Raw genomic sequence first — 15,957 nt, 5'->3', positions numbered from 1 at the left:
GTGTGTGTGTGTGTGTGTGTGTGTGTGTGTGTGTGTGTGTGTGTGTGGACGAGTACAGTAGGTTGTATCATAGTAGGTCAGGGGATTGTTTGTCTGATCCATTGAGGGGCGATTAGTACAGACACTGAGTCGAGCCTCTTCCTACCGACAATAAGGGGAGGGTTGCCCTCGATTTGCCAGACTCTTGCGGCCACACCGGTCCTGCCCCCTCCAGTCCCCACCCTGGTCCACTCCCACAGACAGATCGTCATTGACTCCATTGCTGCCAGGCCTGTCCTGGATGGTGTGTCCTCTTTGTGGCTCTTGCTTCCATGCCGTGACGTTTTAGCTATTTAAGCTGCATGTAAATCTTACCACTTTGTCAGCCGCACCACAATCAGTCGCAGGGTGTAGGTCTGCCTGTGGTTTTTCATTTCATTTATAAATAATAATAAATGATTAACAAATAACTTGACACGGTGATGTTGAGCGTGAAAAGGTTGAGTTTGTGGACTGACTGTGTAATTATTGTATTATAGATAATATTAAATTGATAAATGAGGGACATAGGAATAAACATGCTGACACACATACACACCCTCAGAGGGGTCAAAGCATTAGCCAAGTCCTGGGGGGCCAGTGAGTGGGGAGGTGACAGGTCTGGGGGTAGCGTGGAGGCGTTGTTCGGCCTTCTTCTCTAATCCCTGCATTTAGTTTCTATTCCCAGCCACTTCTTAATCTGCCTCTAAGAGGATTTGCCAAGCTTTTGTTTTATTTTTATTTTTATTGCTAGAATGTGAGCGGCTTGTTTGACTCGTCTTAACAATAGTAAGGTGTGTTAATGTGCAGGTAGCTGTTGTGTTGCACAGCCTCTCTATTTGATGAAATCCTATTTGAAAACAACGCCTGATCAGTCCCGGTGGTCTCTAATACATCTAAATGATATACCACTTAGTGGCAGCATCCTTGGTTTGATTGTGGCTGTGGACGTTTGTTGCATCTCATCCCCCTCATTCTCACTTGTTTCTTATATGCATCTATACTGGAAACTATCCAATAAATGCGAAATTGCCCAAAATAATAAAAAACAACACAATAAAGCCAAATAACGTGGCACACATCAGTCACACTTTAAGTTGCTCCTATAATGGTTAATTATTATGACTGAACTCACTCTTCTTGCAGTTTTAGGACAGCTAACAGATGGATGTAAGCTTTTAAAATCTCCACCACCCCATTCCCCCTCTTTTACGCTATGCTCAACGATGCTATTGCCTGTCTAGTATGTGTTTTTTGCATTAAATAATTCAGGGAATTTGGGCCCAACCTAGATGTACACTGGCGGTGTACACTATTGATGGGTATCGGTTCTGTTATCGAACTCCAGGTTTGATTTAGAGGATGTAATGACTTTCATGGCATGACGAGTCCAAGAATCGTCCTAGCAGACACATTACCGACAGCATTACATTCAAACGGATGAATCTCTGTCATCAAACCTCAAGGAAAAGAACAGAGGATGAACACACAGCCTCATTAATGTGTGCTGTGTTGCATAGCTGGCCTACTTAATCTCATCTAAAGCACCTCCTCGTCTGTTGCCTAGAATCTCTTTCTTCCACCCCCTCACTGTAGTGCCATGTAATCTAAACCAAACTCATCCTGTCAGACATGGAGAGTTTATATGACCAAATGTTAGGAACCTTGAACCTTGAACAGGGTCTGCAGCCCTGAGTCATTCTTAGCCATAAACACCTCCTCACCAAACCCCATCATTTTTCGACAGCTGTCCTCTCTCTCTCTCATCTCAATAAAAGCTGGCCACGGCTACCAGACACAACGAAAGATAAAGTAACCGGTATTGGCAAACTGACTACTCAACCATGTGTATTAATCTGTACAAACCTCTTAAACAAATGGCCCCAGTTAGTTAATGGGTCTCTCTGGTGGGGGTGTGGAGGGGGGGGGGGGGTAATCTTAATGTAGATCCAGTGCATCATACTAAGGACAGGATCTGTCTGGTCATGTGCAGTAGTGTTTTATTAAACAATGGATTAAAATTGTAGTATATTTTTATCTAAATACATGCAAATAAAAATACATTTAGTTTTAGTGTATGATCTTTTAAGAAAAAAGAATTAGGTTTTCGACATTATAGTTTAGTGAATTATACTGAATGTTATATAGAGTCATATTAGCCTCTATATTGAGTGTATCTCACACACACACACACACACACACCATTAAAATGAATTGGAGATGGATGCATTTGCGTCTGGCTCAGGCTAAAAAATCTGTCGGCAAAATGCAGAGACTCATCCGGTTGGAGAAAAGGTGTGGGACTGACCTCCTTATGACGTAGGCCTATTGATTGTTGCCATTTGAGGGTACCCTTGGTATTATAATTGGATGCTGACTTGGTACAAACAGCAGGGTAGTAGGGAGGTTGCACGGCTAGCGGTGAGTGCAAGGACAGGTACTGAGAATAATAGGTGTTTTATTCTGTGGGGCTTTGACCACTAGTAGGGCTGTCGAGCCGTGTGTGTGTGTGTGTGTTTGTTTGGTTGCATGTGCAAGTCAAGATCCACTCGGTGTATATTGAGGTGGTTAATAGTACTTGTTAGCCTGGCAGGCAGTTGTATTATATTATTGGTTGGCTAACTGAATGACTTCCTGACAGTTGCCGAGCATAGGCCTATTTCAAAGTTTTTATCTCCTTATACCCTCTGGCAGTTGTACCGTCTAGGCTTCTATTTGCATATGACTATCACTTGAGCATGTAAAACTTGAGTGCAGCTGTGATGACAGTGTAGGTGCTGTATGTTACAGAGCATCATCTGGCCAAGGATGAAACGGAAACGCACTCTGTTTCCAAACTGAATCTTCCAAACATTAGCTCTAGAACATTTTAACGGGTCAGTCTTGTGAAGCTTCTGGTGTCACGCAATGTTCCGTCCCTTCTCTGTCTATACTGAGTTTCGGTGCTTTTGTGTCTCCGTGTCTGAATTGCAGGTTGAATGTGTCTTCCTCCAGCGTGGACACCATGAGCACCATCTCGCCGACAGACTTTGACAGCTTGGAGATCCAGCAGCAGTACAATGACATCAACAACCGCTGGGACCTGGCAGCAGAGACTGACTGGGATAATGAGAACAGTTCAGCACGCCTCTTCGAGCGCTCGCGCATCAAGGCTCTCGCAGGTATGCCACACGTTTGGAGGTTAAGTTAATTATATACCGTATGGTAACTGTTTTTAAAGTAACTTTTTTTTAATATGCAACAGGAGTTTGAGAAACAGATGACATTTAGAGACCAAATCACAGGCCAATGGTAATTTGCACCGATCTAATGAGGCTCTGTAGACTGAGGGACAAACTTCATTCTTTTCTGTCCCAAAAGGCACAATTCTCTCTTTATAGGGCAAGACCGAAATACCTCCAAAATGAGGACAAAGTCAGGCAGCTGTATCGTCAATTCACCACAGAGCAATAAGCAGTGATGGAATGAGGTGGCGAGGCTCGTCTTCAGGGCTGCTGTAGATGGTGTGGTGAAAATCCAACATCAATATAGCAACACCTAAAGATAAATGAACCATCTAAAATGTTGACAATGTTAGTCAGTTCTCTCAAGTCCCTTAATGTGACCATCGTTTTCAAAAACAGCCATTACCCGACTGTCCAGTGTTCCTGGATGACGATGTGTTTTATGTGCCGGAACGCTCTGCAAAAAGAGATTTGTTGCATTGTGTGCTGTGCTCAAACAGTGGTCTTACTAAAATGAATGAGGAGGCTGCATTTGTTTATACAATGTTGGTCTGAAGGCAGCTTTATTCCCCACCGTACTCTCCTACCCTTGAGATGCTTGACATCCTTCCAATTTGTGCAAATGCATGTCTGTTTGCCAGCCTGTCCTGTTGGAGGCTCCAACTAATGTGACCCAGGTGAAAATCCTGTTGGCTCTATTAGTTGTTGATGTCGTACACTGTGTGTGCGTGTGCGTGTGTGCGTGTGCGTGTGTGCGTGTGCGTGTGCGTGTGTGTGTGTGTGTGTGTGTGTGCGCGTGCGCGCGTGCGCGTGCGTGCCCTGTACCTTCCTGGTTTCACACTCTAAGGATAAAATATCTGTTCATAATTGTCAAAACAAGTTGCAGTATCATGGAGAACCCAGCAGAGGGGAGCAACAGGCAGGCGTGCACACACGCACTCAAAAACCGCATGCTCTAATGGTTTTGAGCACCACTGTAGTCAAAGCACTTCTACAAAGATAAGCCCCATTTCACTTACAAATACAACCTGACTCATTTCCTCATGCCAAAAGGAAACTGACTCTAGGTGTTGCCCTCTTTGTGTTGCCTGGTTGCAAACGCATTGAACTATATTTCAAGATATACTGTATCTCGCTGCCATGTAATTATGGAAAGCAACAGAAGGCTGTAATACTATTGTACAAGTGTGACCAGTGTAGACTGTGTGTGTATGTGTGTGAATACCTGTGACACAATCTCCGTTTCACAAGTGTGGGCTTGATGTGCACATTCTTTATCATGCTGTAGCAGCGATACCCTCTAGGCATAGCCACTGCCTTTTACAACTCATCCCCTAATGTCAAATGCTTTTCTTCCTCTCTCACAGCCTCTCTTAATTCAACTGTCTGCTACTTCTCTATGTAATATGATTGCCTCATTTCCTGATTCACACCTCTTACACCCTTCCAGTCTTTGAGAGCAGCAGCTGCCACTTGTTTCACAGTAGAGAACCACTCCTGTGTTAAGATAATGGTCATTTGCATAAATAACACATATCTACCTTCCTGTACTGTGTGGGAAGCAAAACAAGCCTTGCAAATTTGCCTTTTTGTTTTAAGCAAACGCCCAGCTTCACACTCAAACGGTTACAAACGGTTACATGTTACTTGTGGAAGCATCCACAGTGGGAAAGCAAGAGGCTTTTTGAACTTTAAAAAACAAACAAACAAAACAAACTTAGACTTCATTTCACCGGTTAAGTACATACATGAAATCTGACCTCTGCATGTAGCCCATTCTAGCAGTGGGCTGCTGTAAAGCGGCAGGGGAGCAACCCGGGGTTCAGGACCCCGCTCAAGGACACTTTGACACTTTTACTGTAAGAGCTGGGGATAGAACCGCCGTCCTCGTTGTTACAGGATGGCCCGCTCTACCCACTGAGCTGCCCCAAGCAGCCATATGCCTTTCATTTACACTAAGTTACCGTTATTCTTTATAAACAACACAGACGCATGAATAGTAGAGTATCATATCGAGTCACTGTGCAGCATTTGGTAGATATTTGGACTAAAACTCAAGTGATTGTGGCATGGGTCCAGACCCTTTGAGCGCCAAGGAGGGAGACCAACACTTAGCCAATCAGCACCACGGGTGGGACTAACGCAGTTGTTACGGCCAGAACCGAGGAGCAATAAAAACATTGGACACTATTAACAAATTAATTTCACATATACTGCTTGTCTTCTCTCTCTATCTATCTCTCTATCTATTTATTATATATTTTTTTAAATAACATCGCAGGCTAGTTCTGTTTCCGCTCCACTCTTAAAACACCGACACAAAGTATCACCTGTCCACTTAGAATGAAGTTAGATTCAGGCAGATACATTGATCTCTAGTGTGTTTTTCCCCATTGAAATCAATCAGAGTGTCAGACTGAAGATTGAAACGGTGTGTAACGAGTTGACAGTCCTGTCTGATATCAGGCAAAAGTGATTATGGAACTCTGAAGAGAAATCAACCCTACTTGCTCCGGGTGGGATTCCCTCTCTTCAGATCAGATATTTACTGCCAGTGTTTGTAGTATGGTCCAGCCTTCCGCCCTCCCCCGGGTCCCTCGAGGGGTTGTGCTGTAGGATGGAATAAAATGTGCATGCTCAGCAATAGATCTCTCCTTTCCCCCCTCTGGTAGTGCTTACTCCTCCGCAGCTTCTATCTTTTTCTCTTTCTAATCTGTGTTCACCACACCAGACCATCATTAATTGTCCCACATCTCCCTTTAGCAGACTTCCTCACTGTTTGTTTTCATATTTCACAAGAATCTGAAAATAACTGTTAATCCTATCCAGTGTGTTTATTTATTAGTGTATCTAAATGACGGATGAGTCGTAAAGGGAGGAAACTGCCCAAACATAATATGTTAAGACCCATGTGCCAGACACACAAACCTGCCATCACATCTACCTCTCATGCTAATTTGGGATTGTGATGGTTGATATATGCCCACTGGGATCTTAAATGGCCATTTACCAGTTTACCAGCTCTCTGCTCTTCGTTTCTCGCTGCATGTGACCACTGCGTAGCCTCTGTTCCTCCCAAGGAAGTGTGTTCTCCTCGGATCTCATTATCCCAGTCCCCCTCCATAAACACCCGGTCGCAGAAGGCCCGGAGCATTGGGTCCTCTAATGAGACTCATCCAGATGCTCCCCGCTCATCTGGACAAGCACAGATCAAAAAAAAGCAACCAGACCTTTTTAACCACGGCCCCGTGCTTTGACCAGACCAAAGGCCATCCTCTCCTAAGAAAGGTTGTGAGCTTAGTCCTCGCTGTGTTTACAGTCTTGCACACACAGGCATTCAGTACAGCTGTAACCTTTAGCTTTCGCATTTTTTATGGCGATAGCAGCTGCTAGATAGAGTAAACCTTCCAGTCAATAAGTTATTCAACTTTCAAAATATATTTATCATTTTCTTTTAATGTATTGTTTCAGCTGACCGTATTCTTGGTGTGTATTACACCGATGTACATCTTTATTATTGGAGCACAACCACGGAAGTCAAGTGCACATAAACCTGCTTGAGAATCTGAAATATGTGCCAAAAGGCTGTAATTACTGTCGCTATTTGATGATCCTTTGTTCAGTGATGGAGGAAAATAATTGTTTTGTAACTTTCAAACGCCATCACTACTCAAAATACGAGTCCATTTTCCTCCAGTGTTTGCAAACAATCATTAAATCATTTTAATCTGGCTGTGGAAAAAAAAAATCAACCAGATTTAATATTCATAAAAAGCCAATAAGAAACATTTTTTTTCCTTAACAAGTTGCACCATACATCATTTGTATAATTGTCCCTAATCTAGTAAAACATAAAATGTGTTAATCCTGTGCAGTTCTATAATTGTTTTAGACTGGTAATGACTCACTTCCACCCCCGCGCCGGCCTAACCATCTGCCTGACAAACAGACGCACACGTTTATAATTTCCAATCTTGTTCAGGCAGGAAAGAGCTCGTTGTGTTGCCGATACATTCTCAACGACTTCCTTCCTGCCTTAACGCCTTATCACAGGGCCTGACCACGTGAACAGGAAAAGGAAGATCAAATCTTGTCTTGGAGAGTGATAGAAATAAGAACCACACACAGCGAGACGACAGGATAAGAGGATGCGATCTAATGGGGACTTTCGTGATGTACCTTCTTGGCAGCCCCCCTCCCCCCCCCCGGCTGCTCCCTGGCATTAAGGTGGAGTTGTGTAATCTGCCTCGAGCTACACTGAGCATAGAACTCTTAATGGTTTAGTCCACCTCTACACCTCCTCCCTCCCCTCATCTTTCCACGGTATTCTTCCTTCGCGCTCCTCCCTCAAACACACCTTATGCAAATGACACCATTTTCAGACGGCACAGCAGGCTTTTGTTTACACAGCGATCCGACCGCAGCTGGTTGCTGCTCTGCTCCGCTCCAGCAAATGTGTGTTCAGAGTTTGGAGGGAAGGAATAGCCAGCCTTGAACATCAAGGGAGCGCAACCAACAGTTTTCACTCTGCTCAGAGGCCACAAAGTGTGGCGCAATTCTTCACAAGAGAGGAGGTGAAACGAGAGAACATTTTGTACTTCAGCTTTGTTTGAAATGACTTTTTGAAAAAACCCTCCACCGTTGCACTGCTGTATTTTCATTGGACAAGGTGGGACATACAGTAGAAGAGGTGAAGAACAGGCGGCAACATTTTCAAGCTTGCGTTGTGCCTTTCTGAGGCACAGCACTGAGGGGGATCTAGAAGAAGAGGAGGACAAATCGAGGTGTTTTTTTTGGATATACACAACTTTTATCTTCTGGAAAGCTCTCTGAAGGATTTGACACATTTGTTGTGGGAAAGGTTGCCTCTCGTGTGCTATGCGGGAAAACTCCCATTCACTCTGTATCTGAGAGGAATATTAGGTGAGAGATTCAGAAAAACACAAGGCCATGGACCTGGACCGCAGGGACAGAGAGCCCTGCTTGTCCCCAGCAGCGTTCGTTAATCAGGTGCAATACTCTAACATCCTGGAAGGAAGGTTCAAACAGCTGCAAGGTAAGAGTCGCACTGACCTGTCGATACGGTTGAAAGGGAAATTCCACTCTCTTTGGGAATTTATGATGCACCTTTTATCGAATGGTTTAGATATATTTGAATAAAGAGTTGTTTTATTGACGTCACAGGTTTGAGCCTCAAGTTCTTTATTGTGTGGCGTATGGAAATTAAAAGTTATTGATGAGACTTTTCACACATGTCCTGAAATGTGAAATATTAAGTAGAATAGGACTATTTGGTAGTCCTACAGCAGGTGCTCTGGGTTGTGAACTAGTCCTCAGTAATAGCTCAGCATTTCTCTGGTATCCTCCAGTGAGAGGTTAAAGAGACTCCTCTCTCTCAATTGGGTTCTGTTTTTTAGTGCTTAATGTGGAGAGAATCTAATAGAGCCTTGTAGACACGCAGTAGGCTTCAGCTCAGCTCTAAAGCAGGCAGTCTGGCACCTGATCACTGGGCCACCTGTCCTTTCTTATCTTATTACAATGCACAGCTCTGTCTCTGGCTAAGGCCTGTGAGGTCCTGCAAACGGGAATCATAGAGGCCAGTGGTTGTGACATAGGACGTATGAAATGATGTGGTAATTAAAGTGAAAAGCTAACATTTGTAAATGTTAAATCGAGGCAAAATCAACACTTTTTATTTTATTGTGTGAAGGTTTTTGGTACCTGTTAGAATTCTCGTATTGCCATGTGGCGTGTTCCTGCGAGCTTTAGACCCCTTAGTCACAGTATTTGCAGTAGCTGAGTGTGTTCGGGCATGAAACTGGTATTTCAGTCAGCGGTGTGCATGAAGATCAGTGTTTTGCTCGTTTCCTGTCCCTCCCCGGTTGCTGTCTGGAACGGAGCGCTGTTATAGAGCGTGTTCGAGGGGCAAGTCTACGCTGCATGTTTGGCATTCTTGTAGTGCACCCACAATAAATTAAGCAATATCTTGATTGCCACTGAGGAAGAGATTGGTCAGATTCAACTATGCAAAGTCACGCACAGAGAAGCCACGGTTACATGCCAACATATCTTTTTCAACTTGTCAGGCAAGAAAACCTATACTCGTGTCATTTTTGGGGTCAGATCGGAAACAAATTTTACGCTGACAGGATTTATTCACACTTCCCTACAACAATAATATTGTGAAATGAGGTTCATTCAAACCGGAATCTCTTATTTTTGAACACATGGTCAGGAGAATGGAGATGACAGATGTGTGACACGGGTTATGTTTTTTGTTGTATTGATATGTTCTCGGTGGAGTTTGCTGTAAATATGCACACATACTCAGACACACAACACATTTTGGCAACACCCACTTGTATTTCCAGTCTGACTACCCTTGAGGCTCATTCTTTGCGTCACTCCCTCCCTCCCCGTTCTAAAGCATGGTGTGTGCTGATGAAATAGAAGATGTGCGCATACATAGGTTTGTGTCCGCTTCACACAAACGGAAGCATTTTGCAAACCATACACTGTGTTTGCATTCATTTGAAATATTTGTAGTTTATGCAAAGTAGGTGTTCCCCTACTCAACCATACAATAAACATCTTAACAGAGAACAAGTGTTTGTGTTTCTTAGTCATTTTCAGTGGCAGGAAATTGGTAAAGGCTGGTTTTCAGGACCGATACCAGTCATGAAAGGACTGAACACATCTAGCATTGTTTGCCCCAGTGGTGAGTGATAAGTAACTAAATAACTACGGCCAAGGATGACTGGCTTAATGGAGCACTGGGCCACATGGCTGAATTGAAGGGAGAAGAAAAATCTTCATCTTTGTGCCATTTAACGGTCTTTATTGACACATGGCGGAACATTTTTTGACCGACCTTCACATTATCCTTTAACCCATAAAATCATTCATGTCCAATTTAAGAGAACATATACAGCTATTTCAAACCCTGACATTTTCTAGTGGCCCAAATGACACCATGCACATTGTATTATGCAATCTTATGGTTCCTCATGTGTAAAATGCAATAGAGAGATGTGTGAAAGTCTATATTGCTTAATGCTTCCTGATATTGATTTTGGCGCCAAGACAGATAAATTGTCAGTTTGATTTTTTACGTTGCTGTTCATAGATTAAGTGTAGTTTGTTTGAGCCCAGGGTCATTGTCCTGGCTACCTGCACTATCTGAGTCAACTGCTGTGGACTTAAGTTTGGACTGTCAATCAGCAGGCATTAGCAGTATGCCTCTATACAAATACACAGTACTTTGACACAACCAGAAATTTTTTTGCCTTCAAGGCAACACACACTCAAATGCAGAAATGTGAAAAGATGTCCAAACAAAGTCTGCAGCTCTGATGTTTTTTGTACTGAATTGACTCATTTCACACTGTAGTTTCTGGTTGTTATCTTTCAGTCTACCTCTATAGCCTTTTTTTCCTCATGTAATTGTATTCTGACTTTTTGGTCTGTTTGGCCAAATCCCAACAAAGAGATGACCAAGACATGTTTTCTCTCCCTCGGTGAATGCCTTGCTGCCTGGATGAGAAGCCTTTCTGTTCTTACATACTTTATTCAAGAATCTGAATTTTTGAAAGGGATCAATGTCGAGTCTTAGGTCAAGTTTCACGTCTAGTGGCACACTATGAATTTAATGTTGTAATTTAATATTTCTAACACTCCTGGTGAAAGCCCTGACTCCAGCGGCCTCCAGCTGTAACTCAGAGTCACATTACCGTGGTGAAGTTTCACCACACGCACACACAAAATGCCTTTTGTGTTTGTACAGTTTTCCCCAATGTTGACAGTTTCCTGCTTGGAAGGGTAACAAGAAAGTGCTGTTTTGGATGCTGTAGGAAAATGATTTTCTTGTTGACTTTTCACACCCTAATGTGTCCAGATGTTATGGCTGAGAGCTGCCTGTTTCTGTCTCTTTGCTCATGTGATTGGCCTCGGCCGGCCCCCTCCTCCCCTATCTTCTCCATTATGAGCCGCAGCTGCAGATGGCACAGAGGGGCATGACCTGAAGGGCATGTTGAGTTCCTTCACTGCCTTCAGAAAAGGGAAAGAGGATAGTTCTGTATTCACCCTTTCAGTGTTTGTCGTTGTAAGAGCAAACCTGTTGGCTCGGCAAAACACATTGTCTTTCTAAACTTGTGGCCACAAACTGTTAAGTGTAACAATAACTCACGCCACATGAGGCAATGCGGCGGTTTTACCACAGCCCCACTCTCAAAGTCTTAAGCAAAGGAAGGGCAGTTCTGCTTATACAAGGAGAGAAAATGTCAAAACATGTGCATCTATACATGCCATTTTGCTCACTTAGTTTTGCACTTAGTTTTTACTTGTTCACAGTTGGATATTACAAAGAATTGGTCTGATGTTATGCAGGGATGCCCACCTAAACGCTGTAGACATGTAACACCGAGGGTTTCAATTTCCTGCAGAAATATACAAAGTAAGAGTGAAATAATAAGTGCACTCAATGATTTGATCAAACAGTGTCGGGTACATACAATACCACATTCTGTACTCTGATTGAAGTTGTTTTAGACTTCCTAGTACTGTTCTTTTATAACTGAAGCAACTGTTGACTTTGAAGGTGTAGTAGGTATTTGAACCTTAATTTAAATTCTAATACATACAGATTTACAAATCCAAACTCCCTGATGGTTTGTTCTCATTGCCCATGGCATCCATTCAGTATCACACTCTGAGCTCAAACCACTCACTGGTGTCAGTAAATAATGGGAACCACTAAGCACAAAACATACATCCTGCTTTGGACTATTTGACTTTTTTTCATCACTACTCTTTGTGATAAATGCTTCATGAAGACAAATAACAGACTCAAATTCAAGATGTCAAAGCCGTCCTCTAATGAGTGCCTTTGGTCTGCTCTGTAATCTCAAACAGCACAACAGTGTCGGGAGGACTACACATATTTGTGTATTTTGTAGGCTCATGTATTTTTTTGCAACCTCGACTACGTGAATTTCCTTCATGGGTAAATGAAAGGTAAGCTTGAACTTGGATTTAGGGTTAGTACAGTTTCATGGTTATGTTTACATTTTCTTTTGTGTGTCAGATGTTGCCACTAATCCAACAAAAAATGAGAGATGCCTGATCTGTTTAAGATATCGGATAGATTCAGTGGAGAGACACCAGGTTATGCTTTCATCCAGATTTACTTAAACATGCTAAACATGGTAGATATTTAGTGTCAAACCAGAATGTCCATACACATGACCATACACACCAATCACAATGTGGTTTTCTGATCACTTTATATACATCACACTTGACTTTTCCTTAGTTCTTCAGTTGTTTCATGTACAACTTAAATGTTCAGAATTAACTATACAAACAATGTTAGTAGTACAACAACCTGAGATTGCTACAGTTGCATTTTAGAATATCTTTCATATTTTATATTTATTGTAAGATATATATATAATCTGAGTAAGAGCAGAGCTGAAAGCGAGAGAAGAGTCAGACTCGCACTGAGTGTTTTCCTCTATCTTTTAGCACAAAACCATAATCTTGTCTGTGTGGGAATGACCAAAAGAAGGTTATTAAAACAGATTAAAGCCGCCAGATTAATGGAAGCAGTTTGCTCATTCTTCTTGAGAAGGGGCTGACCAGAGGCACTCATTACGCAAGCTCAGGGTGGGAGAGGGACCGGATGTCGAGAGCTTTGAAGTCAAGGGCATTTCAACCAGCCAGGAAGGGAACCAGGAAGGGTTAGGGAGGAAGGCATGACCTGGGCACGACATAAAACCAGATTAAATTGTTAGCAGCACTTAATGATTACCAGCCTGTGCATCCATTTCCTATAGCTCCTCTGAAAGCTTTTCGCATGTTTGGGAGTGAGAAAATAATCACAGGACGGTAGTCCAGTGGGTTTGACAGTGAATGTGGTTCATGGAAATGAAAAGTGGACAAAATATGCAGTGTGCATTTGTTGCTATTGTGCGAAGTGCTTACCATGGTAAGCTATTTATGGATGGAGTCACTCCTTGTCCTCTGCGCTGAAGTGACGCCACTGGGAGCCAAAGTGCAGTGTCATGCAACACAACGAAGGGATGCAGGATTCATTGAGAAGACCGTGAGCAACATAGGAAAACTTAAATAGGCTCAGCGGGAGGTCTCTGTCTCTATAGCCCCCCCCCTGCACACTGTCTGACATGTAATACATCAGTCAGTGTAGGGATTGTTAACCAATGTGAAACACTTGACAGCATGGGATTTGAATGTGTTTTCAGATTTTAAATATGTACCAACAAAAACATTTATCAATTTTTCCAAAACATTCTGACAATACATGCTACAGATCTATTAATTAATCCAAATTCTTTCTTTTTATTTGTATTTTGCCATTTTCTAGAGATCTGTCTTTGGAACACTGGCTAACACGGTAGTACACTGAACAGCCAGCCATCGTGGCTTTATTCCTGTGTATTTCATAGCATCAATGATGGTTGTTCACTCAAGATTTGATTTGACCCTTGTTGCAATGGGGACCACTTTATTTAACAAAAAGTGGCATGCGGAAAATATAGAAACTTTCCCATGGGAAATCATTAATTTAAATTAAAGTTTTAAATTGACATTGTTTTGGCTATTGTTTAGAATATGCTCATAAAGCTCTGCCTCCTCTGACCGCCCGGGCCGCTGCCTTGCTCCCCACAGTCGCTCCTCCCTGTGGCTTCCAGTCGGGGTTTCCTCGAGGCGCGTGTTCAGCCGTTGGGCCTCTCGTCGCCTCTCCATGTCCACCGGCCCCGCAGGTGCCGTTTCAACCAACACCTGGTCTTGGTCTCGTCCCAACCTCCTCGCCCCCATAATATGAATTAGTGACATACGACTTGTTTGTCTTAAACGGCACATAGTGTAAGTTGTTGTGATGTGACATTGTTTTCCATTATGGATGTGCATGAGCCTTGGCTCAGCGATTCATTGTGTTGTATATGTCTCCATTTTATCACCAAATATGATCCGAGCCTCTATGAGCCACACAGACAGGATCAAGTCTGGCGGCGTATGTGCTCAGATTACCTGTAGATAATCATCGTCATCAACAGTGCCAAAGTTTATTTGGGGGTTAAATAGAAAGCAACAGCAAGCTAAATCCCAGCACCTTCAATAGTAGATACTGCACTGGCCGAGCCAGGCCCCCACTATACTCCCCCACCTTGACGTATACTTAAAGCATGTTTAAAGTGACTGGACATGCCCAAATATGCCTTTGAAACATCCAATGATGCCTGTAACTACTAGTTCTGATCTGCCATTAGTAAACAATGGGGAAAAAACATGGCCTAGAAAATTCTAATCGCTTGTTTGCCTTGCTTACACAAAAACAGGCTCAAGAAGTACAGGCAGATTTCCAGGATAGTCCAGGGAGCTTTCAATGCTCACTTCTGTGAAATTTAAATGAGAATATATTTAATTAATGCTTTTAAGGCACATACAGTACTACTCAATGATTTAGAGGTAGAGTCCAGTTTTAACATTCATCATATTTTGTATTGTAGTAAAATATCACAGAAAAAATAGGTTGTTGATTAATATATATTAGATATAGTGTATACTTGTTAGGAATGCATATAACATTCAGAGCAGCAAATATTTATTTAGTGGTGGATCGCAGGCATGTCGACATAAGTAAATAAGGCAGTTTTTATGACACCTTGCATGAAACTATTGCCTTAAACTGTCCACGTTTCAAGGCTGGTGTGGAAAGATATTACTGATTATGCAATGCTTAGTAAGACTAACTAGTAATTACTCGGCTTGCTTTGTAATGCTCACAATTTCCCACTATTCTCTCTTGTCCTCTATTGTGTAATTGTGTAACAATGTTTTCAGGCTCTGCAAGTATTTTGCATCTGACAACATGCGGGAGACATAGTCTCGGGTTCTTGTCTCACCTTCAGCCACCAGCCTGTTCTGTTAAAAATAAACACAGTTTCTGTTGCAAAGCATTCTTACGGGTTAGTAAAAATGATAAACCATTGACGTGGATGTGCAAACGTTACAGTTGACATATCCTCCCGTGCGCTAACCACACAATCCACAAATGTCACATTGTTAGAGAAAACAGCTGCACCGCTGTTGGCCTTATCCACCGTAACAGCTACTGATGACAAGTTTGTGTTTGTTTAACAGAATGATATTCGTGTTTGTCTATCCTTGTGTGCTTGTTCAGTAGCCTTGTTATTAGCAGCGGAGCACCAGCAAGGTTGCAGTAGTTCTTCTTCAGGACCCCTGCCCACTGCCTCCTCCTCAGGGCCGGGTGCTGTCACAACATGACCAAGCGCCAGGAGGAATGTAGGCTCCTCAACTGAAGCTCACCTGCCACAGTAATCCACCTCTGCTGGCTCATTGAACAGCTTCAAATCGCTTAGTGGTCCTTTAATAATGGAATAATCTGTTAACGTGGTGCATGGGAGAGATGGGAAGAGAAACAAAGCAGGTTTAGTGAGGCAGTTCTTTGAACGTTCAAATGAGAATAAAATGAAAGGAAAAAGGCCCCAAAACTCAAACAACCAGAACAGCCTTTTACAGTATGTAACGGACCAACCAGGGCTAAAATACAGCGGGGCTGTTTGCCTGATAGTTGTTGTTTGAGCGTGATGCCATCAAATTCTCTTGTTTGTCTGATATCTCTGAACGTAGGTAAACCAGGAAAATGTACACATGTCCAGAAGACAAAGGGCTG

General features: G+C 42.7%; 1 protein-coding gene across 6 annotated transcripts in view; it reads left to right on the top strand.

Annotated features, from left to right (window-relative positions):
• The window catches only part of sptbn2 (spectrin, beta, non-erythrocytic 2), a 47,618-nt gene that overhangs the window by 8,852 nt on the left and 22,809 nt on the right, over positions 1–15,957 (top strand). For 3 of the 6 annotated variants that reach the window (XM_031856950.1, XM_031856948.1, XM_031856947.1), the window contains exon 2: positions 2,992–3,179. In XM_031856950.1, coding sequence (XP_031712810.1) covers positions 3,023–3,179 — 157 coding nt within the window. In that variant the 5' untranslated portion in view covers positions 2,992–3,022. Of the gene's footprint in view, positions 1–2,991; positions 3,180–7,450; positions 8,299–15,957 lie in introns of those variants that run through there. The other 3 variants (XM_031856951.1, XM_031856949.1, XM_031856952.1) reach the window with 2 other exon arrangements.

This window comes from Anarrhichthys ocellatus, unplaced genomic scaffold (assembly GCF_004355925.1).
Source record: "Anarrhichthys ocellatus isolate YVR2014 unplaced genomic scaffold, GSC_Weel_1.0 scaffold18, whole genome shotgun sequence".
Classification (NCBI taxonomy): Eukaryota; Metazoa; Chordata; class Actinopteri; order Perciformes; family Anarhichadidae; genus Anarrhichthys; species Anarrhichthys ocellatus.
Note: the sequence above shows the minus strand (reverse complement) of the source record. Positions and strands in the feature narration are given on the sequence as shown.